Source organism: Loxodonta africana, chromosome 23 (assembly GCF_030014295.1).
Source record: "Loxodonta africana isolate mLoxAfr1 chromosome 23, mLoxAfr1.hap2, whole genome shotgun sequence".
Classification (NCBI taxonomy): Eukaryota; Metazoa; Chordata; class Mammalia; order Proboscidea; family Elephantidae; genus Loxodonta; species Loxodonta africana.
In genome coordinates this window covers 66,494,396-66,506,414 of record NC_087364.1, presented here as the reverse complement: position 1 = coordinate 66,506,414, position 12,019 = coordinate 66,494,396, and the positions used below count along the sequence as shown (strand labels likewise).

The 12,019-nt window shown below is 42.1% G+C and overlaps 1 protein-coding gene across 1 annotated transcript in view; it reads right to left on the bottom strand.

The window, feature by feature from the left end:
* Positions 1 to 544: 544 nt before the first annotated feature.
* Positions 545 to 12,019, bottom strand: part of CPB1 (carboxypeptidase B1) — a 35,469-nt gene continuing 23,994 nt past the window's right edge. Inside the window, exons 10-11 of the mRNA XM_003416164.3 lie at positions 2,784 to 2,868; positions 545 to 732 (exon numbers count right to left, since the gene is read on the bottom strand). Coding sequence (XP_003416212.1) covers positions 545 to 732; positions 2,784 to 2,868 — 273 coding nt within the window. The remainder of the gene's footprint in view (positions 733 to 2,783; positions 2,869 to 12,019) is intronic.

Below are 12,019 nucleotides of genomic sequence, written 5' to 3'. Positions count from 1 at the left end.
CAGTGGCTTATACGCCCATTGAGGGCAGAAACGATATCACTGCTGTCCTTAATTGCTTAGCCAAGTGCTTGGCAGCCAGGAGACACCTCTTAGGATGACTTGAGTGAGCTGAGATGAAAGCTGCACCAAGGTGGGGTCTTATACCTATATCATTTTACAAATTTAAAATTTCCTGTACATTTCTTCTTACTTACAAGCCTCCCATTATAATCGCTGTATCTCTGCCCTCAGTTGGTATAGGCCAACTTTAGCTCCTCCGTGGCTGACCACATCATTACCTTGACCCTGGTTGCTTCTTCATTTGTCCACACCATTCCCCACCCTAGTCCCAAATTAGACAATCTTTAGGTTTTCCAAATATAATGACTCATTTTCATTGTGCTCAATATTAAAAGATCCAAGTAGTTTAATAGATTTGGAAGCTTAAAAGAAAGACTGGGATCTGGAAAACATCCATGCCAATCAAAAAAAGAATTCAGGATAGCAAAGAATGAAGATGGGAACATTTTGAAATAAGACTTTCATTGGCCTCTTGCATTCTGGACTAGTACAGATGTTCCAGGACATAGCTGGCGAGGTACTTGACGGCCAGCAGTGTTTCCTCGCAGGTTGGTCGGACCTGGGATTCTGGGAGGGCAAAGCCGTATCGGCCTTTATCCCGGAGTTCAAAGGTGAAGGAATATTTGATTCCTTGGTCAAAAACCCAGTCATCAGAGGCCCCTGCTGAAGGGTCTGAAATGTAGAAACAAGCAGGAAAAAAAAAAAAAGGAAGTTTGAGTCTAAGAAGTAGATTTAAAAAATGCTAGCATCCTTTTTTATAACTGCTAAGATTTCACTATACAAAATATTATAAAACCAAACCCACTGCCGTTGAGTCAATTCTGACTCATAACAACCCTATAGGACATTGTAAAACCACCCCATAGGGTTTCCAAGGAGCAGCTGGTGGATTCGAACTGCCGACCCTTTGCTTAGCAGCCAAGCTCTTAACCAGTTGCACCACCAGGGATTCACTGCAAAATATCATAGGAAGGCCAGTTTTCTAGTTAACAGGATCATAAAGGATATGGCGACAACTTAAATAAAATTAGCCTCATCTTACCCCTCAGCCTGCTTTGTGGGAGTGATGTGTTTAATATCTCAGAAAGTATGTAATTTGTAATAGGAAGTTTTCAGTGTGCGTGTATGCTGTGGTAAACGGTATTGTATGTAAATTATTTATAAAATCTAATTTCTGGAAAATATTCTGGAAAATTTAATTCCTTATCTCCTAGGAAAATAAGGAAGGCTGTTTGCTGCAGGGGTGAGAGGACAGGATTCCAAACCTTTGGAAACTGTTCAGTGATAGAACCGCGGCAACCTGAGGGCAGGCTGTGCCTTCATGTTTTTATAGCCTAGGGCCTGGAATAGTCTAGGCATTTGTTAATTTTTAATTCTTCAGTAACAGTTATGGTATCACTACCACCTGGATTAAGCACTCATTCATTCATTCATCCATCCATTCATTCAGTTAGCAATTGTATAGCCCCACTGAGCAGCAGGTCATGGACTCAACTCTGGGGACACCAGGAGACAGAACCATGTGGCTCCAGTCCTGTAAGGCCTTACAGTATAATAGACTGAGAAACCTCATTGGACTAGTCTGAATATGACATATGGGAAGTTTTCAACATATAAATAGGTGTGTCATTTCTGCTAAAACACCCTTAAGAAGACAGTCTACCCCTTCTGAGTCAGAGCAGTTAAAAAAAAAAAAAATGACATGAATACAGAAAATTAGAGCTTAAAAAAAAAAAAAAATTCCTCGAGATTAGAGTCTCTCTAAACGCCTTGGAGGGTTCATGATGACAAAACTGGGACTCTTGTTTGTATTTCCATTTCTCAGATCTGGGGTGGAAAGAAATCACGTGAAGCCAAAGAAAATGTAACCAGAAATTCAAAATGGGCCCTGTGGGAAGTGCCTTCCCAGTCACATCTAAACTCTGCAGCATCAAGGCTCTGGGGTCTAGCCCTTTCTTAAGTCTGGGTGCTGCGTGTCTCTGGCCACTTCTTTGCACAACTGAGTGAGTGGTAAGGGGGACTGAGTCTACCCCCAGAGGTGGCATACTGCTCAAGCAGGCTTGCACCTGCTGTCTGTTTAGCCAGAAAAATCCTCTCTCTATGCTTTCTTCCTGCAGTTGTCCTTGAAGATAAAGCTCCGTGTCATTACTCCTGGGAAGCTATCCCTGATATTCTTGGACTGGGCTGGATGACTCTTGGGTGTCGTCTTTCCTTGTCCATCTTTTTGTTACAGCACTTAGTACCCTGTATTCCAATAGATGGTTTACTTTTCCTGCTTCCCTACTGTGGGGTCTTTGAAGACTGTGCTGGCCTCCCTCTCTCCCTCCTTTCTTCTTGCTTTTCTTTCATCCTTCCTTCCTTTCTCCTCTTGCACCCAGTGAGGGCTTGCCATGCAGTAGGCGCTCAGTAAATGCTTAAACCCATTGCTGTCGAGTTTATTCCAACTCACAGCGACCCTGTAGGACAGAGTAGAACTCATCGGATTTCCGAGGAGCAGCTAGTGGATTCGAACTGCCATGACCTTTTGGTTAGCAGCTGAGCTCTTAACCCCTGCACCACCAGGGATCCCAATAGATGCTTATAAAAATTCATAGACTGGCAGAAGCCACATGGCAACCATTTCAAAAGAGGGTTCAGATGATCAGAAGGGAGAGGCTCTGAAAACCATGTGTCACCATCTTAGGCCTGTGGTTTCTTTGCAGAGTTCTGAAGCCCAGACTCACAGATTGTTGTAGCTCCGGGGCCATATGTGTACTTCGTTTTGTACAGTGTGGCAAGCTCTGTCACAGCGGCTTTAGCCAGGGCGTTCTGCAGAAGAACCAGCAATAAGCAAGTGAATAAATATGTACAAACATACACCGCCAAACAGGCAGACAGACACACATTCCATATGTTATTTTTAAGTCATTGAAGACGTTTAAGTCACAATATGTTATTTTTAAGACATTGGGGATGTTTAAGTCACAATTCCCATTGGTGTTTTATACTTACTCAGCTACCACAGTGGGGTAAACTTGGTCCCTATGACTGCACACTCAGTGTGTGAAGGGAATTCCAATTTTCCCAGCTAGCTTAGTCTTACAATTCAAGTCATTCTTGTGAAAGGATGTCTTCCCTAACGCCCTCCCCAAGTACTTGCTTGGAGCCTCCCTCTGTCACATACAGACCATGTCATGTTGTGTCAACACGGTGTCCTTCCCTCTGAAGTTAGTGTCCAGTGACTCTTCCGCGGTGCTGCCCAGGGTCCAGCCCAGGGCTAGCCATTTGGTGGTCATTCACTAATTGCTTGTTGGAATGATGAGGCTGATTAGCACTCCTCTTACACTATTGTTTGAGAATTAGGTCCTTAAATTATTTTAAATCATTGTTGCAATGACATCTGGGCCCTACCACTAAATTCTATTTCAGCCACAGGACAATTTTTTTAACTTAATTTTCTTTTTATGTACATAGAACTTAGGTCCTGTTTTCTCTGGAATTCTTATTTAGATTGTTAAGGAAAAAAAAAAATTAACTTTAGCTCAGTCTAGAGAACTGGAGCTGTAGCGATCATGTAACGCTTCTCAGATATCACATTTACTGACATAGTAAAATGTCAGTGTGTTTTAAGCATCAGATTATGTCCAAGGATTAGTTTGGCAAATATATCCTATCTCTGGAGTTTGTGAGAGAAAAGTAGGGATCAAGAGCATCTTTATGGTTGTGCAAGAGAGATTGTCTATTACAGACAAGCAAGCAAACAAAAATCAAACGAATTGGAAAAAAAAGCCCACAACCAAACCCAGACCACCTGGAAACATGACAGGTTCTGAAGCCAAGAGTAAGTCCTGAGGTACTCGTGAATTTGGGCAGGAGTGTAAGAAATACAACGTTCAGTGCTAGCACAGAAATGCTTAAGAACGAGCACTAGTTTCAACCCGAAAAATGTTTGGACTAAAATATTAGAGAACATTCATTCTATTTCAAAATGCAGAATATCTGAATTCCAGAATAAAAAAATGTAGCATGTATTAACTTCTTTTTTCTTTGAAGCAATATCACCCTGTCCTAAGATGCACTACCCTCTAGCATGCTTCCTCCTGGAAAAAGGCTCCTCAAACCCTCTATGTCCCCAGATATGCTGTCTATTTGAATGAATCACTTGGAAAGCCAGGCCTGAATTGGCTGTCTGGGGAGTACAGATTTGAAAAACCAATTGTTTACAGCAGGAGAATTAGCCGTAATTCATTCTGGTTACGAAACTAGCTCTGTTTCATACTTTGGCATTGTAATTATGTCTTGTACATATGCCTGGAAAACTGTGAGGTTGGTGATGAATTCAGAACCATCCTGTTTTTACAGAGTAGGAATTCCCTTAGTTCTTGTCTTCATTTTAAAACCAGTTTAGTAGAGCCTGTGTCAAATTGACCACGAGGGCATGGTTATAAGATTTCAAGGATTCCAGTGCCCAGAACGTTAGTGCTTCATTGACCAAGTGTGAATGAGAAAATTGATAAAGATTTATGAAATTAAAAGAATGACTTTCTCTTCTGGTTCTTTGAAATGATACAATCACAGTTTTTTTGGAACAGATTTCCGATTCTCACAGTTTTGGGTTAGTAATTGAAGGTTTTAAGGTTCCATTTCCCTATTTCTGAACTGGTAATTTAACACATGCTTTCTCTTGCTTCATAGAATCTTTGTTGTTGTGATCTAAATGTATTGTTGCTGCTGTTTAGCCTTATTCTAACCAAGACACTGGACTTAAGTCTTCTCTTGACCCTTTAGTCTTATGGCCGATTGAAATCAGAATAATTTGCAGACGTTGCGTAATGCTTAGAATACATTCAAAATCATCTTTTAGAGATGTGAAATACTGGTGCGGTAATAGTTCCTTTGGTGAGTAAACAGCATATTTTCTACTCTTGTATAATTTCTTTAACTTGCCGTTCATCAGAGGCAATCTCTAGCTAGTTATTTGTCTGGAAAGCAGAGACTCTGATCCTAAAGAACTTGTGTTCCTTCTCTAGCTCCCTTTTCTTCTGTTCTTTTTTTCCTTAAAAACTTGGAGTATTTTTAGTTAGTAGAAATACGATTTTTTTTTTTTTTTTAGAATTAGTTTCAGATGCGACAAGTTATGAACCCTAGAAAAGATGTAGTTATAATTGTCATCTCTTAGCGCAGTGGTTAAGAGCTTGGGTTCTAAACAAAAGGTTGGCAGTTCAAATCCACTGGCTGCTCTTTGGAAACCCTATGGGGCAGTTCTCCTCTGTCCTATAGGGTTGCCATGACTGCAGGAAAGAAGAGAATAGACTCAAAATTGACTTACTTGATTGCCACGAGTTTGGTTCTTTCTGATTTTCATGTAGTATTTGAGTTATCTGACTAAACTAAAGGGCCTACTTGTGATCCATCATCTCTTTTGACTTATCAACCTATCAGTTTAGTCATAATTGCCATTAGGTCCACGCAAAAATGATCAGTTTGCTGCTCCTCAAACCATGTTCTGGGTTTGTGAAGTGTTAACCAAATGCTTTCTGGGCCTTCATAAGCGTATTTTGGAAACAGTTGCTCTACCTTTGATGTTGAAGCAATGCCTAAGACTGATGTCAGCTTATAAAGGCTGTTTTTTTATTCCAGTAACTGGCGTATACATTGGTCATTTATTTTTGTATCCTTGGTGGATTGCACAGCACATAACACATAGTTGGGTAACAGTCTTATTCTAGGGTGATGGGCAAGGTTTGGATGGGGTGCAGAGTGCAGAGGCTGACCTGTGACCCACTTGAGTGGAGATTGGGGAATGCTTGCGGGGAGGGTAATGGTACCATGAAGTGATAGCCGATGGGTTGCCACATTTGGACATCGACCTGTGTCCTGCAGTTTATTTTCATTAATTAAAAAAAAAAAAAAAAAATGAAGTCAGTGGACCCTTTCCCTTAGCCCCCCTCTAAGGCCAAGAGACAAAAATGTGAGAACAGATAACCAACCAAAATATCATGTTTTAAACTGATTATCTTAACAAAAATCCCTGGAATCAGTGTGAGTCTTTTCTTTTGAAGAGTTCAAATGATTTCACAAATGTTACTCATTTATCTTCCCAGCATTATCTGTCTACATTTCATCAACGCAGACTTTTCTAGCAGAATGGAATGCCATGTGGGGCAGCAGGCTCAGCGGGAATGTTCCAGCCAAGCTGGGTGACTGACCCCTGCCCGGAATTCTAGAGAGAGCGGTGATTCCCGCATTTGCTAAGATGTTAGTGTGATACCTCCTTGTACCTTTACGTTTCTGGAAAAAGGGACGAAGACAGCTGATGGAAGACCCACAGAACCAACATCACGACAGAGAGCATGATCCACATCTTGAAGCTCTGATTGATGACATTTTCTTTTCTGTACAACCTACCATTTGAGGGCCTTCTTACATCCTTGCTCAATGAGTTCAAAATAAGAACTAACATTTACATAAAACCTTAGACTTTACAAAGACTCTTGATAAGAGCTAGATATTTTTATCCCCATTTTACAGATAAAAGGACTGAAGCTTAGAGAGGATAAAAGAATTGCCCAAGGGCACACAGCCCCATAAGTGGCTGGCTTGAGCTAAGTTCTTCTTGCTTCAGACCCTGTGCTCTTTTTCACTTCTCCTGGTGGCCTTCTAATACTTCAAAAGAAGTGTTGCTGGAGCTGGCTTTACCAATTGTAAAGAACAGAAGGAGGCTAAATATAAATCAGTCTCAGAGAAAACTTTGCTTTCAGGCAAGGCCAAACATGGCCAGCCTTTATTAATCCTTAGATATGGATTTCCTACCATATCTTATGCATGTTCTCTTTTGTCACTGGTTTTCTTAAAAAGAGGCCTTGGTCATAGAGCAAAAGACAGAGAGTCTAAAATGTCACATCTAGCTCAAAGCCCAGGAGACAAAGAATGAACTAGCTGTAAAGTTTCCCCAGGTTATGGACTCCTGGGGAGTGTGAGCTGAATAAGGAGAGGATGTTCTTTTCTATTGACCTGAATGCCTGATAAAGAAGCCCCTGTCTGGTGACTGTGCACATAGTCCTCTTTCCAACCTCCATGTCCACAGCCAGCGTCATTTTGGGGGCTATCCCTTCTCCTCATCTCCCCCGTGCTCCTCCTCCCCCCAAAAACCAAGCCAGTTGCTGCCAAGTTGATTCCGACTCGTGGCTACCCCACGTGCGTAAAGGAGAACTACTTCATGGGTTTTTAGTGGTGTGACCTTTTGGAAGCAGATCACCAGATCTTTCTTGTGAAGTGCCTCTGGATGGGTTCAAACCACCAACCTTTTGGTTGGTAGTTGAGCACTTAACTATTTGCACCAACCAGGAACTCCTATTCTTCCCCCCAAAAAGAAAAAGAAACCAAACCCGTTGCCATCGAGTCTATTCCAACTCATAGTGACCCTATAGGACAGAGTAGAACTGCCCATACGGTTTCCAAGGAGCACCTGGTGGATTTGCACTGCCAGCCGTTTTGGTTAGCAGCTATAGCTCTTAACCACTACGCCACCAGGGTTTCCTTCTATTCTTCCAGTGGGCCTATTATTATGATGTAAGAGTATAAAAACTCCAAACCAACTACAAATAAAGCAAAGGAAATTTTCTTCAGAACTTAGTTTCTAACTTGAAGTCCTGGAATCGACTTGACAGCAGCTAACAGTGGTGTAGTACTTAAGTGCTATGGTTGCTAACGAAAGGTGGTGGTGCAGTGGTTAAGAGCTCGGCTGCTAACAAAAAGGTGGGCAGTTTGAATCCACCAGCTGCTCCTTGGAAACCCTATGGGGCAGTTCTACTCTGTCCTGTAGGGTCGCTTTAAGTCTGAATTGACTCGACGGCAATGGGTTTGGTTTTTGGTTTGGAAGGGTGGATACATGTGATAATGGCAGCATCAGAATGATCTTTAACTGCAGTTTCCTTCCTTCTGTCCTGTGATAATGGGTAATTCATACCAAGGGACCAACGAGAAATTTAACTCAGAATTTTCAAGCAAAAGGAGAAGTCCTAAAGGCTACGAACAGCACAGAGGACAAGGCACTTGGGACTTGAAAACCAAACAGAACACAAAAACAAAAACAAGTATGCTTCTGAGAAAAAGGATGAGGGTAACCAGGCCCAAACTTTGATTGCTAGGTCCTGAGATTAGAACGGGAAGATTGGCTTCCGAGGGCAGGGCCTGTCTTGTCTCTGCAGAACCCTGGGGATGGGTGGGAATGGGTTTACTGATTTAAACCAAATTTTGTCTTTGGCTGAGCTGCGTTCATAATTTTAAGCTCTTTAAAATTCAAGAAAAATGTGAAGCATGAGTCAGATGGAGTGGCAAAGCCCAGAGAAGTTTTTTTTTTTTCTTTTCTCTTCGGTGCAAGTGGTGTTTCTTCTAAATAAACATGAAAAAATAAACACTGTGTAACAGGGACGTGCAGGGTCTCTTGTGTGCCAGATTTGCAGAGCGCTGCAAACTGTTTGTGAGGGATGTATAAGATCCTGTGAAGCCAAGGGCCTTATCTTTGTCTAAAGCAGCGTTTCTCAACCTCGACATTATCGACATCCAGGGCTTGATAACTCTGTCGTTGGAGCTACTCTGTACGTTGCAGGATCTTTGGCAGCATCCCAGGCCTCTACCCACTAGATAACAGTAGGAACCTTTCCCCCACAGCTGACAATCAAAACTGTCTCCGAACATTGCCAAATGTCCCCTGGGAAGGGAGCATGGGGGAGGGATTGGTTTAGAGGAAAGTCAGATAGAAGACAAAATTATAGTAACCTAGAGTTTATTTTTTTAGGGAAAAAATTAAAAAGAAGACAGCTGGGTTTGAAGGTGCTCTGAATGCCCTAGTTTTCTCTGCTGTTAGTAGGGCGATCTCCTAAACATCTCTGCCGGATCAATCTTGCTAAATATCTCTTTACCAGCAAGGTAGTAGTAGCCAGGTTTAGGAAACAAAAATACAGCATGCCCAGTTACATACATTGCAGATTAAACAATAAATAATTTTTTAGTTTACATCTGTCCCATGCAATATTTGGGAAAGACTTACACTAAAATGTACATACATATTTGTCTTTAATCTAAAATTCCAGTTTAACAGGGAGTTCTGCATTTGACCTGGCAACCCTATTTACCAGGTCCAGGGTCCACTGTGACTCTGGATTCATTCTGACATTTGGGTCCCTCTATCATCTGACCGGAAACCCTGATGGCATAGTGGCTAAGAGCTAGGGCTGCTAACCAAAAGGTCGGCAGTACGAATCCACCAGGTGCTCCTTGGAAACTCTATGGGGCAGTTCTCTTTGTCCTATAGGTTTGCTATGAGTCCGAATCAACTTGAAGGCAACGGGTTTGGCTTGGCTTTTATCATCTGACCACCTTAATGATCAATCCTCACGCTCTGCTCTTCTCAAAAAAGAACGTTCAATACAGGCTGACCCCCGTCTGCCCCTTCCTCAGCTCTGTTTTTCATTCCCACTCTTACACATTTGTTGCTTCTTCTCTCTGTCGAAAATGATCTCTTCCTTCTTCTGACACTCAAATCCTGCCCATCCTTCAAGCATCAGGACAAATTTGACCTCTTCTCTATAACCTTTGTTGAGTAGCTTTATCACGCACTGCCATTTTCTTGCCCTGTGTATTTCTCTTGTAGAGTTCTGTTCTTGTATGGTTTCTTGTATCCCAGCCTTATCATTCCAATAAGATCCTAAGTTCTCAACGGTAAGATCATGGTTTGTGCCGAGCGCTTAATAGTTGCACAGTGAAGTTGCTGGTTATTGCCTGATGAGCCCTATGCTGACCAGGCCCAGTAGGAGAATTAACAGCCCAAGAAGTGACCTAAAGTATATGATGATGTCTCAAAAACCTGTTTCTCTAATCTGAGAAGTTCTGCAGTTGTCTTTGGAAAGTTTTCTGCCTTTTAAGTGAGATTAGAGATTCTGAGAAAATTCCTGAAGAGATGTTCTGTGCCTTATGGGCTTGCTGAGGGCCTCCCTGTTTGGCCGAGTTGCTGGTGGCCTGCCCGCACTGAGACTGTGGCCTTGGTACTCCTGTTATTAGGCCGGGGCATGGTGACAGCTGCTGTTGGTGTGCACACGGCCCTACAATTGTGCACCTCCTAATCACAATATTTCTTCCCTCTGATTTTTATCTTTATCTCTAATCATGGTCTTGCGGTATGTACACACGCTTGGGTGGCCATCTATTTTGGTGGCTCATTAGCCTTTAATTAAGAAGTAGTGAGGTCCACTGCACTGGGAAGTGGTGGACTTTAGAAATGGATTTCTATCTTTTGGTCAAGTTTAGTAATTTTTCAAAAAAAACAGGGCTTGTCTAGCTATATGGTCAGCTTTCTCTTGATTAATGAATGTATACTTATTGGAAGGATGGGCCAGGATTGTAAGACTAGGCCCTAAGAAATCAGGGAGCTTAGTTGACTAGTGCAAATCCTTAGCAACGTCCAGGGACAGTGGTAATAACGATGTACTTTGCGGGATGAGGAGTTGTGGTGGTGCCGTGGTTAAGAGCTATGGCTGCTAACCCAAAGGTTGGCAGTTGGAATCCACCAGCTGCTCCTTGAAAACCCCATGGGGCAGTTTTCTTCTCTCCTGTAAGGTCACTATAAGTCAGAATCAACTCAATGGCAAAAAGTCTTTTTGGTTGTGGGATGAAAGCTTTTGTCTGATGAATGCCCTTCTACAGTAGAGCTGTGAGGGATACTACTCTAGAATGTGGCCACACAGATTGTGTGTGTATGTCTTTGAAAATTGGAGCAGCCTAGGAAATTCCTCAGGACAAGGAGCTCTAGGCCCAGAGCTGCCCCACAACTGGTGTTGGCTAGCCAGGCCTTCATCATCTCAGCAGGAAAACAAGAAGGCAGAACTTCTAAGATTTTTTTCCCAGTTATACGATTATATGCTTCTAATTCGGAATCGACTCGATGGCAGTGGGTTTTAATGTAGAAAAGTGGCAGGAGACTCATGCCCTGGATTGGTGCCTTTGGATAGTGCATATTAGCTTTCCACTTGGTCAGTTTGGCGAGTGGGGCTAGACATTTATTCAGCTGGATATTTTTCTGGCTTTCTGCTTTTTCCTTAAAAGTGCTATCATCCTCACCATCGATGTTAATACTGTCATCAACAGTGCCATGTACATCTCTTTGGGGGGAAGGTGGAACCTCTCCATACCCAATAAGTGCAGAGGCATGGTTAGGCTTGGTGAGCCTTTTCCATTATGTCTCCTAATTTCTATTTTCTTTGACAATAAAAACCAAAGGGGAGGAAAAAAAAAAAAAACAAAACCCATTGCTGTCGAAGTTGATTCCGACTCATAGTGACCCCATAGGACAGAGTAGAACTGCTCCATAGGGTGTCCAAGGAGAAGCTGGTGAATTTGAGCTGCCAACCTTTTGGTTAGCAGCCAAGCTCTTAATCACCGTGCCACCGGTGCTCCTTTGACAATAAAGAGGTCATATAATCCAATATTTCATTATTCTTCATAATTTGGAAATTTAAGTGCATTCCTTTTCTGGCCGTTAAAACGGTTTTGAAGACAATGGTAGCTCTATAGCAAGGAAGTCAACACTGGCGAACTGGACAGTTTATGATGCCATTGGAAACTCATGGTATGCTTATTAATTCTCTCACCGTATGCTTATTAATTCTTTAAGTAATATAGTTTGTGTGAAAGCAGTTTGCATACTATAACCTCTTAATGTGTGTAAGTTACTCTTATTATTCCTTGTACTTTTTACCAACCAGTCAAGGAGATATTTTCTGGTAGCCTTTGTAATCCATACTATTACTTCCTCTAGTCTCACTTGTGTCTTTCTTCCCTCTGAAGACTGTCTCATGATATGAGTGACTGTTGGGCAACACACATGTAAGATCCTTCAGAAATGAAGTCACATCAGTTTTTATCATGACTCAGGTATCAAAATACTGCTGCTTATGTTAGGTGCTGAACTTGGGCCGAGAAT